Raw genomic sequence first — 22,945 nt, 5'->3', positions numbered from 1 at the left:
CCTGTATCTGTTAGGCACCTGCGGAGGAGGGGGGGGCCGTACAGGACGGAGCCAGCCACTGACCTGAGCCGCTGGAGGCTGAGTAGTGTGGAGGGCCGGCAGACATGGCGCTATGTTGAAGACCAGGACCCCCCCGACAGAGAGCAGACCATGCTAGAGGCACACTCTCTAGGCCTCGACACGGTAGGCTTTGAATATTTATTTTCTTGTTTTAAATGGCACAAAAGGGTGCTGGGTTTATGATTGTTATGCAACACGTTTTGCATTGCACTCTGGGTTCATTTAGGTTGATTATTTCTTGACAGTTTCTACAACAGTATAAAACAGAGACACTCAAATATGGTAGTATCCAGTGACAATGAAACATTTTAATTAGGGCTGCACCAGTTGTAAAAAATAACTAAATGCAATTATTTTTGACTCATATGATCCGCTATATACAATAGGAAGTTATCATTTCTGAAACATTCTACCCATTATCTTTTGATAAATATATTAAAATGATGTGTGGTGTGTTCTTTTAAGAAGATGTTTACATATTTTGCCTTTAGCAAATATTTCAGATACTGAAATGTGGATATTGTACTTGTCCTTATTGATAATATTTGTATAAATGTGTGAAGCCCTAGTTGAAATAGCTTATGAATTCAGATGTAGCCCTGGAGATGTCCTTCACAGCAAGCAAGGAACAAATAGACTTCTGAGAGCTTACTTGTTTTTGTACCAAAACAGTACTAGATAGAATAACAGCTTGTATTGGTTCCTGTCAATAGTTGCCAAAGTGGTTGAAAGACCCCTGAAATGTATCGCTTGAAACTGGTGTTAATTCAGGTGTTCTTCTCTCTGCAGAGTCAGTTTGTGTCCGAGTCCCCGGCTGCCCACACGGCTGTAAAGGCCGCTCTGAAAGGAATGCACTTCTACAGCCAGCTGCAGACAGAGGACGGTCACTGGGCGGGGGACTACGGCGGACCCCTTTTCCTGCTGCCAGGTAAACCAAATCGTCCTCCTCCAGGTCCCTATATGTGACACTTTTCTCTTCAGCAGCTTTCCTGTGTCTTTTCCTGTAAGAGATACATTTCATTTAAAGCCACAGTGTTTATCATTTGGCCTTGTAATCTTTTTATGTGCCAGACAGAAAACTGAAGACATCAGGGGAGATGATTTCTGAAAATGATAGAACACATTGTAAAAAATAAATTATCTCTATGTGGTATGTAATGATGACAAATATCTATTATTATACATTTTTACTTTAATTTATTATGTTTGTTTTAATATGTTATTGTATTCTTAAATGAAGCAACTGTCCAAATTCTGATTCTGGTGATCAATTTTCCAAGTCTGATCCCCAAACTTACTTTGTGATTAACATGTTATACATTTTCTGTCACTGAAAAGAGTTTAATATTTCATTTGTCAGTGAAAATAGTAATGTCATTACAGCAGTAATTATACTTTTAGTCTAGAAAGGTATTTTAATCTGGATTCATCTTCAAATAGGGAAACATTAATGTTTTTAGTCCTATTTAGAATACATGATAGTGGTGCTCTTAAGCCTCTAGTGGTTGAAATAAGTGTTACAACAACAAACACATAGATGTTTTTATCTGCTCTAAATAAAAAGGAGAGAAAAACTATTAAGAATCAGACTTAGAGGATATATCAAACAGGATACGTTTTTGTTACGGTATAAAACTAAATCAAATGCAGCAGGTGATTTTATGACACCTGTGTTTGTGTTCTTGTGTGTCTCTCTGTCACTGTATTGATGTTCATGTCTGTGCTCAGGTCTCCTGATCACCTGCCATATTGCTAAGATCCCTCTGCCCTCTGCCTGGCAGAAAGAGATGGTGAGGTACCTGCGCTCTGTGCAGCTAGCAGATGGAGGCTGGGGTCTGTAAGTACAAATATCTATATATGCATTTGACATGCCATCTGATTCAAGTGCTTTACTTTAACATGAGGTCACGTGTAAGTGAACTGCAGTAGGCAAAGGGTATTACGCTTTGCCTAGTACCGTTTCATTAAAGGGGAATTGTGTCAATAATCTATCATAGTCTGTCACTTTCCATTATAGGGTCTGTCTTTATCATGAAATATAATGTTTTTATATAAGCTTTTGCACATACTTGTTGATAAACTGTTACAGGAAGTGCCCATTCTTTCCCACTGCTGAGACAAACCTCTAAAATGCATGGTTAGACTCCCTGAAATATATTTATTATTGTTGATGTGTTTTGTTTCTCCAAGACACATTGAAGATAAGTCCACTGTGTTTGGCACAGCGCTGAGCTACATCTCACTAAGGATTCTGGGAGTAGAGCCTGATGATCCAGACATGATTCGAGCCAGGAACAACCTGCACAGCAAAGGTGGGAAGTGGGAAATAATAAGTGGGAATCATCCCTAAAAACACAATGTCAGTTATCGTCTCATATAGAATTATATCTTTATATTTGTACATCTCAGAGACTGGAAAAATAGTTATATAAATGCAGTCCATAGCTATTTTATGTCTCATTGGTTATTATTGAATTGTCGTATTTTAAAAGAGGCAAAAAATAATTTTGAATAAGGTAACTATATTTTAGCAATACACAGTATATCGGCCATTGGCTGGCCTCTTCTCTAAGTATAGCCAGCAGCCATTGTAAAACTCATATTGATGGACTACTATTAACCATGTCAGTTATTTATGTTGATAGTTGAATATTGAAGCTGTCTGTGTTTTTTATTTTTCTACAGGTGGCGCTGTGGGGATTCCCTCATGGGGTAAATTCTGGTTGGCCATTTTAAATGTGTACAGTTGGGAAGGAATGAACACACTGCTGCCAGAGATGTGGTGAGTTCTAACATCCCATAATGTCCTCTCATACCCACCAGGCATGCTAAGATGACACTGAAAAAGCTTCAGGATCTCAGTTCAGGTTAGAGTAAATACTCTAAATACTTTTCTTGCATTTTCTGTCGCTAAACAATAAAAGGAGATTCATTCACTGAAAATTGCAACCTCTCTTCATCTCCGTTATTCATGCAGACAAAATAATGCAACATATCACACAAAATACTACCGTTATTTCAGAGCAATTTACTAAGCACATCAAAAAACACACGCTCCCCTAAGAAAGGGCTGTAGCCATAAAGTGATGCATGTGTGTTGACATATTTACAGGTTGCAAAACAGATATTTAAACAATTTTTTTTTAAATAATTATCAAACTATATCACAAACAGTGTACAGTTTTGTCAGCAGGTGGAGACATACTAACAAAGAAGTGGAGAAGAAAGGATCGTTTTTGTTTCTCATTTAAACTGTGGGGTGACAAAGTTTTCTACAGTATCTATACAACGGTTTTTCTGGTTTATCAATTAGTTTCTTTCAACTCTCTCATTGCTAAATGTCTGCGGCGCTAACCACTGTTTGATGGTGTGTATCTCCCTAATGCCTGCATGTGATTCTTCTCCTTAAAAAAAAATTGATATTGCAAAGAAAAATAAATGTAAACGTTTTAATGATGTAATATGTATCTGTCTCAGGCTGTTCCCCTCTTGGATGCCCGCCCACCCCTCCACCCTGTGGTGTCATTGCCGCCAGGTGTACCTCCCCATGAGCTACTGCTACGCTGTGAGGCTGTCTGCAGAGGAGGACCCGCTGGTCCTCAGCCTCCGACAGGTGCAGACCCTTCTCCTCCACCAGGGGGCTCTATAATTATTCAAATGTCAGCAAAAATTGTTGTCAATGTATTTAGTTAGTTAAGGTATTCAATAATTTACAAGTTACTTTTTGTTTCAATGGTAGTGAAAGTATATGTCATGTTTTTGTTGTCAGTACTTATAGTGCGAACGTGTCTTTATACAAGGATTAAATAATCATTCTCAGTCATAATGTAAAACAGGGTTACTTAACGAAATGCGGATGCAGTCTATTTATGCTACACAAGAAAACCATGGCAAAACAAAGTGGAATAAAACAGTTCCTGTGGCTCATTTTTCGCATATTTTCAAAATCCTGCCTCTGAAAGATGTGATAAGGCTTTCTTTATTCTAAGGACTTCTTTTGAGTTGACACTCAAACAGTTATTTAGACCAGGGGTTCCCAAAGTGTGGGAAGGTGATCCTCCCCTCAGAGAACATAATCACAGCCGCGCCCCCCCCCCTCCCAATTATTATTGCTTTTATTATTATTATTATTATTATTGTTGCTATAATGCAGGGGTATTCAATTGCATTTCAAAGAGGTCCAGTAAGAGAAAATGTCATAAAATGCTCTGCTTTCGCTACCTTCCTCTTTTTGCTGAGCGTCACCTCCTTAAAACATTAAAAGCTTTTTTAAACCTCTTTATCTTTATGTTTTAAACATGTTGAGGTTAAGGATGGCAGCTTCCTCATACGTTGCACTCGGAGAGAAATAGTTGAGACGGAGTCTTTAGCAGCAGGGAGGAGTAACTTTTCACCAATGTTGTGAGGTTTACCTGCCTTAGCTATCCGTAACGCCACTCGGTATGATGCTTCGGTTGCCTTTGTATTCGCAGTGCTAAATGTGTCAATGACATTTTTCTGTGACTGCAATTCCTTGAACTTCCGGTCAAAAAAGTCCTGTGGCTTGGTCACCAAACATGGGTGTTTCGTCTCAATATGACACCGGAGTTTACATGGTCTCATACTGTCATTAGCTAGCACCTCGTTGCAGATAACACACTGTGGCAGTGGAGTGTCATCAGGACCGGTCCATGAAAATCCTAGCTTCAAATAATCATTGTCATACTTCCTCCGTTTTCTGACAGACGCTGTCTCCTCTCTCACTTTAGGTAACTTCACAAAAAATCTGTCCATATTTTGCCGCTCCTATACATTTAGCTGAAGTTAACTAGCTACATTTCACTGTTTCTCTTTCTTTTTTTCTTGCGGCTGCACCTCCCTTGAAGCTCTCTGGCGTCCCCCAGGGGAGGCGCGCCTCACACTTTGGGAACCCCTGATTTAGACAGTCTTGGTGTGAAATAAGATATAAACCACTTTTTCTTTAGATATAAGATGATCACAAGAAATATATCTACAGTCGCAATATGTTTATTCACATACACAAACAAATTGCTCTTTGTTTTTTCTAGGAGCTTTATGTCCAGGACTATGCCACCATCAACTGGCCCGCTCAGAGGAACAATGTGGCATCATGTGACATGTACACCCCTCACAGCACGCTGCTCGACGTCGCCTACAGTAAGTGTCACCACACTGGGCAGCAATAGAAAACCAACACCTACAAAAGCACGTAATGACCCTTTTCCACTGCTTAATGTCATTAAAACTACCATGTGTAGCTGATTCAACACTTTTTAGCATAAAAGGAATACAAATAAATAAATACAAATAAAATAATTTAAAAAAAGACTAAAGTACAAACTTTAGTAAATGCACCTTTTTACTTTCCACCACAGCCATAAATACAATTGATATCAGACTTACAAAATAGATTACCAGATGTTAAATTCTTCTCACTTGCATCTCAGTCAATCAGTCAATCAATCAATCAATGTTTATTTATATAGCCCAATATCACAAATGTTACATTTGTCTCAGTGGACTTCACAGTTTGTACAGAATATCAGTATGACAATACGACACCCTCTGTCCTTGAGTCAGTCTTGAATTGTATTTAGATGATTGGATTCATCAGGCTTGATGGATAAATATAGGTGAGTATCATCCGCATAACAATGAACATTTACAGAATGATTCCTTATTATATTGCCTAGCTAAGCAATGCACTCAAGTTAGTAATAATACAGGGAATTAAAATATTTGGCATATTCCTGGCAACAAGATGTTTTTTCAGACTGATAAATGAGGAAGTGTTTATAATGGGAATTTCCCAAAGAGTTGCTCTGTAAATGACCCCCTAACCGTGTGACTGTGTCCCTGCAGTGGTGCTGAATGTGTATGAAGCCCATCACAGCACCATGGTGAGAGAAAAGGCTGTCAAAGAACTGTATGAACACATCGAGGCCGATGACCGTTTCACCAAGTGTGTCAGCATTGGACCGGTAGTGTATACACAGATACACCAACTACAGATTTAATAGAGTATTGGATATGTGTTTGCTTGACACAGGATCAAAAACACTAACTTATTTCCAAAAGTGTTCAGATCACCCTATATGAACTGACATTTCAAAAGAAATAAAGGGGGTGAAAATTGAGTATTTCATTGTTGTCTTCAGATCTCCAAGACCATCAACATGCTGGTTCGCTGGTATGTGGACGGGCCCTCCTCTCCGGTCTTTCAGGAGCATGTGTCTAGGATCCCAGACTACCTATGGTCAGTCAGTCCATCCCTTACAACTGTTTTACTAACTAAACACACTTCTGTTCCACAACTGATCAGAATAAGGTGTTTATGTGTATGCCTATAAATGAAAGTGTTATATTAAAAATGGTCCGATCCCTAAAAACTAACATTAAATTCTCTGTGTTCCAGGTTGGGATTAGATGGAATGAAAATGCAGGTGAGATTTAGTTTTCTGTTCCTTTTCTATATTGGGAGTGAGGGTTTGTTTTGAAACTGTATTGAGTAAAATGATAGGGGTGTCTCACCATGAATGCTCATGTTTAGGAACGGTTGAGCTGCTCAGATGTCCTGTAGGAGCTCTTGGTATAAATACTGATTAGCCGGTTAGTCAATTAATTGGCGGAAACATATGGATGAACTTAAAACTCAAATCAACTTTTTACCCTTCAATTAATTTATTTTTATTTACTTGCTGGTTCCATACTTTGTGTTTTATCCTGCAGAAATAGTTTTAGTTCAAGTTTAACTTGAGCGTTTGACCACTTTCTCCTTTTTCTCTTGCATAGGGGACCAATGGATCTCAACTCTGGGATACTTGTTTTGCTGTACAGGCTTTCCTTGAGGTAACACACCTTGAAGTAGTAGAATTTGTACCAAAATAAAAACTAGGGCCAGAAGATGGTCAGCTTAGCTTAATGCAAAGACTGGAAAAGAGAACAAAGCATTCCTGGGTTTTTCAAACACAAAATAACACTTACCATCACCTCTAAGTCACTCATTATTGTGGTTGGAATTGTTGTTTTTAAATTGCGATAGGTATAACTATGTATAACCAGAGCAATTAAGACAACATCAAAAAATGTTTCTGGATGGCCTAGAGAAAACATGTACCACTTGACTAAAACTGCGTTGGGCTCAGTGGGATCCCTCGTGTAATTTTTCATAGATATAAAATTCCCTGGTAAAACAGAACGTTGTTGTCCCTTAAGGTCACGACAACTTTCTGAGCCAGAAACAAACAAACTGCACTTACAACTCATATTTCTAAACATTTAAATATCACAATAAATACTAGATCTTTGGTCAATTTGTCATACAGACCTTGTTAAGATGTTTCCTAAAGCAGTATCTGACTATAATGAGTTGTTTATTGGGGATTTTCAGGCAGGAGCCCAGAATAACTCCACATTAGCAGGGTGCCTCCGAGATGCCCATCAGTTTCTCACCATCACACAGGTACCACCAACATCATTAAACACATTGCTAGTGCTTATTTAAGTTTTTTTTCCTGCTTAAAAACGTGTTAATATGAATTCAATTGATTTCCCCTTTTAACAGATACCTGAAAATCCTCCCGAGTATCAGAAGTACTACAGACAGATAAACAAGGTATTATAACACATGAAAAGACAGCAAGAATTGCCTCTGACAAAAGTGAATTTCCTAGCCTGTTGGCATGTGTGTGCAAAAAGTGTTATCCCTTTGTTTTTCTTTATCAGGGAGGTTTCCCCTTCAGTACCCGGGACTGTGGCTGGATTGTGGCTGACTGCACAGCGGAGGGTCTGAAGTCAGTGATGCTGCTGCAGGAGCTCTGCCCCTCCATCAGCCAGCCGCTCCCCTCAGAGCGCCTGTATGATGCTGTCAATGTGGTGAGTCTGCAGTCCATCAATCACTCATTCATTCCTTAAGTCTTATTGGTAGTGTTATCCAAAAAGAAAAATCATGTATCTTTTGGTAACACTGATCAATACGCATTTTCTTTCCATTAATTCATCATCATCATCATCACCATCATCATCATCAGCTTTATTTAAAGAGACTCTTGGTCCATTATTAAAAGACATACAACACTAAAAATTAAAATTAAAAAAAGCAGTTATACCAATGTTTCCACAGAGGTGACTGGTATCGTACAGCACTGAGACACGGATTTGACAGTAGCATAATGACAGAGTTATGAGAAGCATTTAATCGACAGATGAATTTGTATATCAGATTTCTCAAAAGAGCATGGAACGTGTTGACTCGTGCATTACAGAACATTTCACTTGCACTGCACCACCTTGGTTTTCTAAGCAGTATACGCAGACAGTCATTATATGCAACCTGGAGCTTCCGGAGGCTCACCTTCTTATACTTGACCGACAAGGGGGCAGTATAGAGAGGAGTGCAATAAGCTCTAAAGAGGTTCACCTTAACCTTATCTGAACACCAAGAGAATTTTCTAGCCAACATGTTGGCTTGCATATATAAGATACGCCGCTGTCTATACATGTCATCATCATCAGCCATTTCATCTGTGATGATGTGTCCCAGATACTTAGTGTTACAGCAAACAGACAGCACCTGTCCTGACAGATAGAATGTTGGAAAACAAAGGTTCTTATCCCCTTTTGCTCTGCAGATCATTACAGTGCTCTTCTTAGCATTGTATTTAACTTCAAATTTGACTCCGTAATCAGAACAAACATTTAACAACTGTTGAAAACCAGCACTGCTAGGAGAAACAATTGCCAGATCATCAGCATACATAAGATGGTTTACAATCACATTACCAATCACACACCCTGTTTTACAGACACTTAAATCATCTGATAGATCATCCATATAGATATTAAAAAGGCATGGTGAGAGGAGCCCCCCCTGGCGGACTCCATTACTAACACCAAATGGCGCAGAGACTGCATTCCCCCATTTTATCCGCATGCTCTGGTTGGCATACCAATAAGCCAGGATCCTTATTATACTGTTGGGCACACCCCTTTGTCTCAATTTTAAAAACAGTTTATGATGGTTAACTCGGTCAAAAGCCTTAGAGGCATCAATAAAAACCAATCAGAACAGTGGAATTCTGTCTTCTATATGTTTCTACCATTTCCTTCAAAGCATAGATGCATAGCTCAGTACCATGCTTAGCCTTGAAGCCAAACTGGTTATCTGAGGTACATAAATAAGAACATAGTCTATCTGACAAAATTCTTTCCAGGACTTTGGATAACACACTGGCTAGAGCAATTGGTCTATAGTTATCCAAGCTCCCTACCTTGCCCGCTTTGTCCTTAATGACAGGGACCAAAGTAACAGTCAACATGGAGTCTGGCAACACACCATGAGTCATGAGGCCGGTAAAACAAATGGCAAGAAGAACTGCAACCTTCGGGCTTGCCAGTTTAATACCACTTAATTCACTGTCATATCTAATATCCATATGTGTAAAGCTATGCAGAGTGTGAGGTAACTGTTACAATTACAGGGTCCATTATTTTCTCATTGTGTTAGGTGAACTTAGTACAGCGCAGGTGCATGCTTCAGTGAACTATAGTTTTGCAATCCTGACGATATCTCACTTGTTTAACATAATGAATTAATTAATCTGCATTCTGTAGATGATGATAAATTAAATCCATTATAACTCTTGGCAAATGGGCCACATTTATCTAAAATTGTTCCAGTCTTTACAACACCTAAAAGTGCTCTACATATACAAGTCAGCATGCACACATTCATATAGACTCTAGAGCAGTGGTTCCCAACCTGGGGGTCGCGACCCCCTTGGGGGGTCGCCAAAGATCGCAGGGGGGGCGCCAGACCTCAGATGATTTGAGGCCTAATATCATATTTAGAATTAAAAAAAAAAAAAATGTACATATCATTTTCTTTTTACATATCATTTTTTTTACATATTGTAACGCAATACATGATTGGCGCTAAAAGCCTTGTCTACATTACAATCAAATATAGAAATGAATTGATTAACTAAAATTAAAATTCAAAAGATTCATCTGATACTCCTCCGATTGGCGCCAACATTGACGTTACTGTGTCAGCTTTCATAATAATAACAGTTTGCTGCGCTTGCTAGCCAGCGACCGACTTCATAAGGTGAACATTTTTCGTCTAAAAATGTCTGAAAAACGTAAAGGAGATGACAGCTCATCTGCAATCAAAAAGAAAATGAGGACCTACCTAGAGAGCTATCTTAACTTTGGTTTCATGGAGGGAACGGACAAAACCCGCCCAGAGTGTGTGATATGCAGAGAGAAGCTAGCCAACGAAAGCATGAAACCCAGCAAAATGAAGAGACACCAACAGACCATGCACCCAGAAACAGTCGGGCGTGATCGGGACTTTTTCATAAAGAAACAACACCTTGTAAAGGCAAACAAGCCAATGGATATTAGAACAGCATTTGTTAGGGCTGGCAGCGATGCACAGAAGGCCACCGAGGCCTCTTTTGAATGTGCACTTTTAATAGCAAAGGCAAAGAAACCGCACAACATTGGCGAGCAGCTCATTAAGCCGGCTTGCATTAAGATGGTTGAAAAACTGTGCGGCCCGCAGGTGGCGGAGAAGCAAAAAACTGTACCACTGTCAAACAATACGGTGAAAGACAGAATTGACAAGATGGCAAGTAACTGCGAGCTGCAGCTGCTCGAAAAGCTTGGAAAGGGGCCATTTGCCATACAACTTGATGAAACCACAACTGTAGCAGACGAGGCTGTGCTGATCGTTTATGTGCAATATATCGATGGGGAAGATTTGAAGCAGGACATTCTTATGTCAGTCAACCTTACCACTACCACCCGGGGTGAGGACATTTTTACTGCAGTGGATTCTTACCTCTCATCCCACAATCTTTCCTATGAGAATTTAGTTGCATGTTGCACAGACGGAGCTGCCTCAATGATGGGGAAAAACAAGGGATTTAACAGTCGCTTGAAAGAAAAGGCCCCACACTGCACAATATTTCACTGTGTGATACATCGCCAGGCCCTGGCCAGCAAGAAACTGTCAGAAGACCTCAGCGAAACACTCTCAACTGTTGTTAAAATAGTAAATTTCATCAAAGGTCGCCCCACCAACAAGCGTCTATTCGCAGACTTGTGCGAGGAGGAAGCGCACCAAACCCTCCTCCTGCACACCAAGATGCGCTGGCTCTCACGCGGCCGAGTGCTGGCACGCTTTGTAGAACTGAAGGAAAAAATTGAAGAGTTTCTACAAACTCGTAACCGCGCACTGTCAGAGCAAGTGACTGAGTCATTCTGGATTAAAACAGCATACCTGGCCGACATCTTCGGTCTCTACAATGAAACAAACAAGCGTCTGCAAGGCGTGGAGTCCAACATTCTCCAATGTAAAGAGGCGCTCGATGCATTTGTGCGCAAACTGGAGTACAGGGTCGGGAAAATGGAGAGGGGGGAGCTGCAACAGTTTCCACTACTGCTGAAACAATCCCAAAACAATCCTGAAACGGTGCCTGTGTCTGTACGTCGCGAGTTCATCCGCCATATGAACGCACTGCAAACGGAAATGCAATCACGGTTCGCTGACATAGACGAGTATGTCTCCAAGGAATTGTGGGTTTTAGATCCCTTTATTGCCAAAGTTGAGGATGTGGAATACCTGGATTGCGAAGATGAGCTCACCGACATCCAAGCTGACTCGCTGTCAAAGAAATACTTCCAGGAAAAAGGATTTTAAAAGTTTTGGATTGTCAAAGGACCAAGCCTCGCTCCAAAGCTCACACTGCATGCCACGACCAGGATTATACTCCCATTCAGTACGACATATATATCAGAAACAGCCTTCAGCGCACTTGTTGCCATCAAAACAAAAGCACGCAACACACTGGACGTTCACAACGACTTTAGACTGGCTGTCACTCACATTACACCGGACATTCCATCCCTGGCTGCGGGCGTGCAAGCCCAAGGTTCACATTAATGAACCTACTTGAACCTCGTCTTCTCTCTGCTACCTGTTCCATGGCAGACAAGCATTTGATTTACCTGCTTAATATGCCAGTTTTTCATTTTTGTTTTATACAGGCCTATGCCACCATATTATAATTTTTTTATTAGACATAGTCTATTCTTTTGAAGTGTCCTGTTCTTCGACATTTGAAATAATTATGATGCATACTTTTGCAAGTTAGTAGCTAATAAAAGCATACAAAGACAGAAATGTATCATTTTTTTCTTTAATAGAAATGTTTCTTCTGCGCGTAAAGTGTCGGTTTCAGTTGGATTATTTGTCACAGTTGCTCCGGTCAGATCGGTCTCCTCCATTTTGTAGATTATTTACGATTTTTGAATCCACATAAACACATCGCCAAAATCCGGCTTACTTTGAGCATGTGTTTTAAACAGTTGAATCCCTTTGTGAATTGTTTCCACTTGCGTCGTCCTTTAATTTCTTCATACAGCGGGCATCCAAATGAATTAATCCTGAGTCCAATAACCATCAAAGTCACTCCAATTATAGTGCTCCTTAATTACGCTTTCATCCTCCTTTAACGAAATACTTCACATTCATCCAGTTTGTGACAGTAGTTGTAGCATTTTTGAGACTTTTAAACTTGTGTGTGTGTTCGTGTGTGTGTGTGTTTGTGTGTGTGTGTGTGTGTGTGTGTGTGTGTGTGTTCGTGTGTGTGTGTGTTCGTGTGTGTGTGTGTTCGTGTTCGTGTGTGTGTGTGTGTGTGTGTGTGTGTGTGTGTGTGTGTGTGTGTGTGTGTGTGTGTGTGTGTGTGTGTGTGTGTGTGTGTGTGTGTGTGTGTGTGTGTGTGTGTGTGTGTGTGTGTGTGTGTGTGTGTGTGTGTGTGTGTGTGTGTGTGTGTGTGTGTGTGTGTGTGTGTGTGTGTGGGTGGTGGGGGGGGGGGTGTAACCGCTGTTACCAGGCACGGCTGTCACTACCCGATCTGCCCCCCTGCCTGATCTGTACTGCACATGTGCGAGATGGTCCGCCATACTGGACAACTACATACGGCAACTCTAATAGGACACTTCACAAAGTGGCGTTTGGCAAAGCAGAAAAAGAACACAAAAAAACGGGAGAGATGAGTTATTGTTATTACAACGTGACTTCACTATTATTTAACAACTCTTTTTATTGGGTTCTTTTATTTGGGGTTAAGTACATTGTCAGATTAAGTGAGACATGGATTTAACTTCTGTTAGACAGCTATATGCCATACATGTTTGCATACATTCACAGTAAATATTTATTCAGTATGATAGCTGCCAAACAGAAGTTAAATCCATTTCTCACTTATTCTGACAATGTACTTAACCCCAAATAAAAGAACCCAATAAAAATAGTTGTTAAATAATAGTGAAGTCACGTTGTAAAAACAATAAATCATCTCTCTCGGTTTTTTTTGTTTTCTTTTTGTGCTTTGCCAAACGCCACTGTGTCAAGTGTCCTAGTTGGGTTGCCTTACGGAGTTGTCCAGTATGGCAGACCATCTCGCACATGCGCAGTACAGATCGGGCAGGGGGGCAGATCGGCAACAGCAATAATTAAAGTTTCAAAGTTTTGGGGGGTCGCAAATTCCAACAGGAGTCATTTGGGGGGGCCCTGGGTGAAAAAGGTTGGGAACCCCTGCTCTAGAGGAAGAAGATGCCATACAAGGCCCCACCTGATACTTCCAATTAACGGAAGACAGCTCTACCTCCTAACTCATGGGACACATACTGCATGACAACTTTGGTAGTCAGGGTTCACCCAGACCCACAAAATGCTATACCGAAACTAAAGACACTGTTAACATGGCAGATAGGCATGGACAACACACTAATATACATTTGTCAGGTGTGAATAAATCAGCATTTCACATTAAAGATACTGCACTGGTGCCAATTCCTATATGAATATATCATTTGAGACTCAGTTTTCAGGCTCAAAAGTTATGTTTTTTCATATATATTTTTTAATGAAAAAACATACATATATAAAAGACATTCATTCAACATCTTTCCACATTGATGCATGTGCCTTCGTGTGTGTGTTTTATTCAAGAAAAGAACAAAAACGTATTTCCTTGATGGAACAAATAAATGATGTTATATTAGAATATGTATTTCCTTCTTCGTGAGACTATTTTAAAGGTAAGTGTAGCGGTGATCGCTCATCAAAAAAGGCCACTCATGGAGGCGAATGATGGCGGCGCGTGCAGACGCAGCGGCTCGGCTCTCTCTGTTTGTTTATATATGTTTTAGTGTGTTTACTTTCTAGCAGCAAGGTAGTAGCCTTAAATACATATGACCGAGCTCAATTATTTTTAATTCGGAACACCCACATTGATCTCCGTTTGGACACAACTTTCATCCCTCCGGAGATTCTACGCAGCCCGGAGGCAATCGGTTTCACCGTCCTACTAGCGAGGCGCCGCCACCGGCGGAAGGAGAGAAGACAGAAGCTGGGCTAAGGGCTAGGCTAAAGGCTAACCCGTACAGACCGGCGCATCCGAGCCTATTGATTCCAAACTCCAGGTCTCTAATCAACAAGATGGACAAGATCAGGGTGAGGTGTGTACCCCACTGTGTGACGATCATCAAGGAGACCTGGCTGAACCACAACATCCCTGATGCCGCTATCGAGCTAGCCGGCTGCTCTATTTACAGAGCGGATCGCACGAAGGACTCCGCAAAGAGCCGAGGGGGTGGACTTTGTGTCTACGTAAACAACAGCTGGTGCACAGCAGCGGACATGGTTAGTAAACATTGCTGCCCAAACTTGGAAGCATTAACGGTAAGGTGCAGACCTTTCTTGTTACCGAGAGAATTTACAACGACAATACTGGTTGGAGAAGCTACATGATGACATCAACAAACAGCTGACGGCGCACCCGGACGGTGTAGTCATTGTAGCCGGTGATTTTAACCATGTTAATCTCAAAGCAGTCATGCCTAAATTCTATAAAAATGTGAACTTCCCAACAAGAGAAAATAACGTCCTGGACCATGTCTACACAAACATCCCAGGGGCATTTAAAGCAACAGCATCCCCACATCTAGGACAATCTGACCACATCTCACTAATTCTGACTCCAGCTTACAAACCACATATCTGCAAAACAAAACCAGCTATCAGGACAGTACAAGTGTGGTCTGAGGAAGCCACATCAATGCTGCAAGACTGATTTGAACACACAGACTGGGATTTGTTTGCTGAAGGGTCAGATCTTGGGGAATACACTGAGACAGTACTAGGATACATAAACTACTGCACAGCAAATGTTTTAACTCAGAGGACAATAAAGCTGTTTCCAAATCAAAAGCCATGGATTACTAGCAATGTGAAGTCATTGCTTAAGGAGCGGGACACAGCCTTCAGGTCTGGGGACAAACAATCCTACAGTGAAGCACGGGGGAAACTCAAGAGGGGCATCAGGGATGCTAAGCACGATCACAAGCAACGTATTGAGGATCATTTTGCTAACAACAACTCCCGCAGCATGTGGAACGGTATCAAGGCACTAACCGACTACAAAAGCACCAATCTGCTGCTCAGCAATGATGCAGAACTCCCTGATGTCCTACACCAGTTTTTCGCCCGTTTCGACACCCCGGGAGGGGAATCTGCTCCCCTCATCCACCCACCTGCTGAGGAGACAAAGCTGCAGGCCCAGACGGAGTGCCTGGCTGGGTACTGAAGGCATGTGCGGACCAGCTGACAGAGGTGTTTACTAATATATTCAACCTCTCATTACAACAAGCTACTGTTCCAACATGCCTCAAATCCTCAACCATCATTCCAGTGCCTAAAAAGACATCTGTGAAGTGCCTAAATGACTATCGCCCAGTCGAGCTCACACCAATAGTCATGAATTGTTTTGAGAAACTGGTGCTTTCCCATATCAGAACAATCATCCCACCTGAACTTGACAAGTATCAATTTGCCTACAGGCCAAATTGCTCCACAGAAGACGCCATCAACTCAGCCTTCCACACCTCTCTGACACATCTGGAATTACCAGGCAGTTATGTGAGGATGCTATTTGTGGATTTCAGCTCTGCATTCAACACCGTCATGCCCCACAAACTGGTCAGCCAACTGAATATTCTTGGCTTTGGGTCTTCACTTTGCTCGTGGGTCATGGACTTCCTGACTGACAGACCACAGCAAGTCAGAGTCGGTAAGCACCTATCATCCCCTCTTATACTAAACACAGGAACCCCACAAGGTTGTGTGCTTAGTCCCATGCTCTTCACACTCTTTACCAACGACTGCACCCCCATCCACACCTCCAACTCCATAGTCAAATTTGCAGACGACACCACAGTAGTCGGACTTATTACAGTCAATAATGAGACAGCCTACAGGCTCGAGGTGGAACATCTGACGGACTGGTGTAAGGAGCACAACCTTGTCCTTAACACCTCCAAAACTAAGGAGCTCATTATTGATTTCAGGAGGACAAAAAAGGAAGTCCATCTCCCCCTCCACATCCATGGAGAAGCAGTGGAGAGCGTGGAAGACCTACGGTTCCTTGGAGTCAACATCTCCAATAAATTAACATGGAGCTCAAACCTGGTGAAAAAGGCACAACATAGACGGTTTTTCCTGAGGAAACTGAGACAGGCCAGGCTTCCACAAAAACTGCTGGGAAACTTCTATCGGTCGACCATTGAAAGCACCCTGGCCAGCTGCATAACTGTGTGGTATACCAGCTGCACAGCCGTAGAGCGGAAGGACTTGCAACGGGTGGTGAAGGCTGCTCAGCGCATCGTTGGGACTGAGCTGCCCAACCTTGACAACATCTACAGGAGTCGACTGCATAAGAAAGCCAGCAGTATCATCAGAGACATCACACACCCCGGCTACTCACTGTTCAAACCGCTGCCGTCCGGCAGACGGTTCAGGTCAATAAAGTCATGCACCAACAGACTGAAGAACAGCTTCTTTCCCAGAGCTGTGGCCTCCATCATTCCCATCCCTGTCCAACCACAAAACTCACTATAACTTTGCACATGCACACACACAAACACACTACCTCCCATCAAAGACTGCAGCCAAAAATGCCATATGTTATCTATTTATTTGTATATTTATTAAGTATCAAACTGATATTTTTTAGTAACTACTTATATTTAAACATTGTAGCTTTTCTTTATTAAATAATCTTTAAAAATGTATTTTTAACATTCTGATAAAGTGCATGTAAGTGATGAACCTGATTATTGCTACTATCTCTGCTTTTATGGATGTGTTCTTGTTTATGTACTGCAGTGAGATATGCCAAGTGAATTTCGATGCACTGATGTGTGATGACAATAAAGATATTCTATTCTATTCTTCTATTCTAGCAGTCAGAGTTCCCAACGCGTGTTGTTGTGAAGGATGAGGTCCAACATTACGTAATTTGTAATGCTTAATTTACTTGTCCACGGTTAAAATGTTCTTTTAAGACTCACGTATCTAAAATCTTGTTCAAAACATAACGATCACGCACACGCTCAGACACAAACAATCACGGTCAACACGGTTGAAAAACTTGTGGCTTCCTCTCTAACCTCTCATCCCAGCTGATCACCCGTGCCCACATACACTGAACAAAGATATAAACGTAACACTTTTGTTTTTGCTCCCATTTTTCATGAGATGAACTCAAAGATTTAAAAGATTTTCTATATACACAAAATAACAATTTCTCTTAAATATTGTAAACAAATCTGAAAAAATCTGTGATAGTGAGCACTTCTCCTTTGCCTAGATAATCCATCCCACCTCACAGGTGTGGCATATCAAGATGCTGATTACAAAGCATGATTATTGCACAGGTTTGCCTTAGGCTGGCCACAATAAAAGGCCACTCTGAAACGTGCAGTTTTGCTTTATTGGGGGGGTCCGAAAACCAGTCAGGTTTAACCCTAACCCTAACATGTCACCCGCTGACACATTAAAAATTGTTTTAGGGTTTAACCAGTCAGGTTTAACCCTAACCCTAACATGTCACCCACTGACACATTAAAACATGTTTTAGGTTTTAACCCTAACCCTTTTCGCTCCCAGGTGCGCAGATTGGATGAGGACGCATTCACACACACACAGACAAACCCCGTGCGAAACCCAAAGCAAATTGGCTCCAACAGTAAGATAACAGCAACAATATGAATAGACACAGGTTTATTTAGAATCTTCAAAGGTTAGAAAGTAAAGCAATGAATTAGCTGAAATGCTAGATACTTACCTTAACCTACACCACCTGTTAGCTTGTGTCATACACTAGCATAGTGAGGACACAAGCTGCTGCAATAACAGGATTGAGGCAGGCAGACAGATGCTCAGCTAAGGTTAATTATTTATTTACCTTAATCAAGGTTAAGAAACGGTGAGGTCCATTTAATAGATTTCTTTAATCATTTCAATTCATTACAATGACAGGTAAGAAGGATTTTTAAATGTTTCTTCTGCAATGTTAGCGTATCACAGCTCCTTCACCATGTGTCTATCTCCTCCTTGAAGCTGCTGAGCATGAGAAACTCTGACGGAGGATTTGCCACGTATGAAACTAAGAGAGGAGGGAGGCTGCTGGAGCTGCTCAACCCCTCCGAGGTGTTCGGTAGGTCTGCTGCTCTCACCATACACTCATGTGCAATATACCCTGGGTCATTTACATGTTTACTTTTCTCTTAATTTATTTACAATCTGTTCCGTATGTAGTAAACACTACCAGCTAGTTATATCATGTTATATGGTCCCTTATTTATAAATACTGTTTTAGTATGCAAGTCTATTCTCTTTACTTTATCTGCACTATACTTCTGCTGTTGTTATAATGTACATGTCCCCGTTGCGGTACAGATAAAGGGATTCTGATTAATACTCTGAACCCATATGTTAACCGCAAGACATGTTAGGGCTTAAAAGAAAAACAACTATCGATTACATTTTATATCATTATAAATCCATTGTTTGACGATTCACAAGGAATGACGTTAAAGGTCACAGAGTTCTTGGAAACAAAGAAGGTTTGCGTCATAACAGCATAAAGGTGCATGGTGCCTATGAACTCCTCCGTGGTTACACAACCTGCAAGTATGCAGATGTGAAACATGGAAGCAAACACCAAGCCACATTTAAACGTGACATTTCCATCCCCTTTTAACATCCCAAATCTGTAAAAACCTTTCCCGTACCCTCCCAATATGTTGCAATGTAAGAGAGATTAAAGGCCAAGGTCATGTTTCCCTGTTGAAAAGAGGATGCAGTGAGTGTTGTGAAATGGAAAGTTTTAAGCAGCTCTGCGTGTTTTCTCCTCCCACACAGGTGACATCATGATCGATTACACCTATGTGGAGTGTACCTCTGCAGTAATGCAGGCTCTCAGGCACTTCCAGAAGGCCTACCCAGAACACCGTGCAGAGGAGTTGAGGTATACTGATAGAATATAGAATAGAACAGACAAACTTGATTGATCCCAAGTTGAGGAACTGTTTTGTTACAGAGCATTGCACATTGAAATCCATATTATTATTACATTGAAAATATAATAAAATATAAATAAATATAAACAGTACATACATATACAGTACATACAATACATACATATCAACATTAGAATTATAAATATATCTAGTGTCTTCAGAGTAAACAATATGAAGTATACAGAATAAGTTAGAGAACACTGTCATAGGCCTACTTACTATTAAATAAAATACAATATACTTACATGTGACTTTTTTAAATTACATTCTACACACATACTTTATCCATTTGATTTATTCAGTTCCTCATAAATGCTTGACTTGCCAAAAAGATTGAAGATAAGATATTAGCACCATATCTACAGAAAAAAAGAAGTAATAGAAATCCAACCTGTCAAATTCATCTTTAACTTTGTTTATTGTGTGTTTTGAAGGAAATACGAGTCTGCAACCATTATTCTACATTTAAGAGGCACAATTAGTTACATGATATTATCATATACTGTATCATCAACATAATGTCCATGAATTAGATTTGTATCCTCAATACCGGTACAAAGCTACCCTTCTCATCGGACAGAATGAGTAAAACATACATTAACTTATAAAAAGCTTCAAACTAAGATGGCTAAGTTCAGTTCATAAGTCTGAAAGTGCTTTAAAAACAAGTGAAGGCAGAGATCCATTATACTGGGAAAAAAGATATGCTCGCACAAGCACATTCTTCAAAATCAATTCTCCTGTTTAAGTTTTAGAGGAATCTTTGAAACTCAGTATGAGAGGGGAAAGATCTCTGTTGATGTTTATTTATTTGTTTCTCAGGTCCACTCTACGAGAAGGACTGGAGTACTGCAGGAAGGTGCAGAGGCCTGATGGATCATGGGAAGGGTGGGACTACAATTCCTTTTTTACTATGGGATATCCTAACTAATTGACAGTTCATGTTTAATGAAATAAATGATTTGCTTATTCTTAGGTCCTGGGGAGTGTGCTTCACATATGGGATATGGTTCGGCCTTGAAGCCTTTGCCTGTATGGGTCACGTCTATCAGGATGAGTATGTTTTCCAAACACTGAACAATTAGAATCACTTTAACAATCAGCCACACTGTGCTCCTTCACCTGACAAGCCCCACATTGTGACATCCATCCTCTCTTATCTACATACTTAATCACACTGCTGTGCCTCTGTTTCCAGCCATGTGTGCGAGGAGGTGCAGAAGGCTTGTCAGTTCCTGCTGGACCGGCAGATGACAGACGGAGGCTGGGGGGAGGACTTTGAATCATGCGAGCAGCGGCGCTACGTCCAGAGCAGCAGTGCCCAGATCCACAACACCTGCTGGGCTTTGTTAGGCCTCATGGCTGTCAGGTAAAGCAGCGTGACAACTCAGAGGTTTGGTGGTTATGCTGGGTCACAATGCAACTGGCACATGTATACAGTGTGTGGAAAATACCACAGTAAGGGGTAGGATAGATACGATTACAATATTTGTTTGTTTGTAGCCTTTATTTATCCAGGTAAAAAATCCCATTGAGATATATTTAGTGTATTAAGAATAAGAGAATGCTATGGAAAAAATATATGTCTCAACATTTAGTTTCAAAGTAATTTTCGAATGGTGATGTCCTCACTTCTTTTGGCAAGCTGTTCTGGAGGAGAGGTCCATAGACACTAAATGCTAAAAGTATTCAGGCACTAGTCCATGGAGTGGTTTGAACACGAATATAAAAGGGTCCTAACATCTATTCTAAAGTTGAGGGAAAACCAATGAAAGGAAATTAAGATAGGTGAAATGTTTCTGGTCTTAGTTATTAAACTTGCTGCTGCATCCTGCAAGATCTGAAACCTATTTATAGCTAACTTAGAAAGGCCAGAAAGTGACCAAACCAGTTATCTAGTCTCTTAGTTTCTGCCTGGGAGAGAAACAGTTGAACGTTAGCAATATTTCTAAGGTGTTCAAAATACCTTTTTGTAGCATTACTGATGTGAAATTCAGAATGCCAATCCAGATCTGAAACTTTTTCCTAGGAACTTGACATCTAGCGCTGATAATTAGTAATGAGTAATTAGGCAATTCTCTCTCTGGATCTTTTGCTCAGATAAATGCATTTAACCAGGAAATCTTTAGGACTGATATTATTTAGTAATATAGACAAGTAAAGTTGTGTATCATCAGCATAGCTAGGAAAAATAATCCAGTGTTTTCTGAGGACTTTTCAAGTGGCAGCAAATAAAAGAACACAGGTCCAGAAATAGAGCCTTGAGGAACCCCAGATGGGTGATATTTACAGCTGTGGGTTTTTTAGGAACTTCAACAACGGCAACTCAACTCTGCACTTATCTTGCTAGTTAACGGTTAATGATCAATTTAAAATGGGTCAGATCTTATTCAGAATTATCCTTTTTTTATATCAGCATTCCTGCACGATAAAAAAATGAATAAACCCCAGTTTTGCTTTGATTGCATGTATGCTGTGCTCTTTAATGTGCTATCCTACAAAACAGAACTTTCAGTCAATAGTCAAATGTAATCAAATTGAATTGAACTGAATCCAAGCAAAAGTCATTAATTTCAACCCTCTTGTGTGCATAACCAGGCATCCCGATAGGCGGGCCATTGAGAGAGGAGTGCAGCTTCTGATTGACAACCAGCTGCCCAATGGAGACTGGCCACAGGTGGGTCAATGAGTCGCATACATCTTCATATACACTGCTTTCACTAAGCTTATACCAGTAACATCACAACTCGTAACAAATCAATCCATGAAAGAATGAAATATATATTAGACGTTTATTATCTAATGTTTTTGTATTGTCCTCTCCAGGAGAATATTGCAGGTGTGTTCAACAAGAGCTGTGCCATCAGCTACACCTCCTACAGAAACGTCTTCACAGTCTGGACCCTCGGCCGCTTCTCAACACTTTATCCCAGCAGTCCATTGGCTGGAAAGGTCAAGCTGTGAATAATTGTATTTAAAACGTATCAGACTATGTGCCACAATAAGAAAACTGAATGCCTTGAAAGCAAATACCACAACAGCCATGAAGTTCAGACCATCATTGAAAATGGTCGTTTTATTTGTCAGCCTATAGGTTTTATGCTCATTTCTCACCTTCATTGACATTTGAAAACTTCTGCTGTGTTCTCAGAGTTTAATCTATCTGATAAGGAATCACATTTCAATCTTTGAATTACTTTCTTTGTTGACATTCCAGCAATGCTTTTCCAACAGGGCTACTCCCTACAATCATGTTGTAATAACCTGCTGCTGCTAATCAAGAATGTGCTTTGAACCTGTATGTCTATGTTGCCTGAAATCCCTGCCACTTCCCTAGCATTTCCATTGAGAATAAATACTTTTTCTATAGTATAATCATGACTTGATGTGTTCTCAATGAATGTTCTTGACCATGTGACATTTTCTTGTTTGTGCTAAGAACATTATCAAA

General features: G+C 40.6%; 1 protein-coding gene across 1 annotated transcript; it reads left to right on the top strand.

Annotated features, from left to right (window-relative positions):
- Nucleotides 1–17: 17 nt before the first annotated feature.
- Nucleotides 18–22,869, top strand: lss (lanosterol synthase (2,3-oxidosqualene-lanosterol cyclase)). Its single transcript, XM_079663826.1, has 21 exons — nucleotides 18–183; nucleotides 850–988; nucleotides 1,789–1,897; nucleotides 2,251–2,372; nucleotides 2,746–2,842; nucleotides 3,538–3,673; nucleotides 5,109–5,217; nucleotides 5,923–6,041; nucleotides 6,219–6,316; nucleotides 6,476–6,503; nucleotides 6,853–6,909; nucleotides 7,451–7,522; nucleotides 7,625–7,675; nucleotides 7,786–7,935; nucleotides 18,533–18,629; nucleotides 19,337–19,442; nucleotides 20,317–20,382; nucleotides 20,471–20,551; nucleotides 20,693–20,863; nucleotides 22,093–22,171; nucleotides 22,321–22,869. Exons 1-21 carry the CDS (start codon nucleotides 151–153, stop codon nucleotides 22,456–22,458), a joined length of 2,058 nt encoding a protein of 685 aa, XP_079519952.1. The 5' UTR covers nucleotides 18–150; the 3' UTR covers nucleotides 22,459–22,869.
- The last annotated feature ends 76 nt before the right edge of the window (nucleotides 22,870–22,945 follow it).

The sequence above is a fragment of the Notothenia rossii genome (assembly GCF_949606895.1).
Source record: "Notothenia rossii genome assembly, chromosome: 2".
NCBI lineage: Eukaryota > Metazoa > Chordata > Actinopteri > Perciformes > Nototheniidae > Notothenia > Notothenia rossii.
Note: the sequence above shows the minus strand (reverse complement) of the source record. Positions and strands in the feature narration are given on the sequence as shown.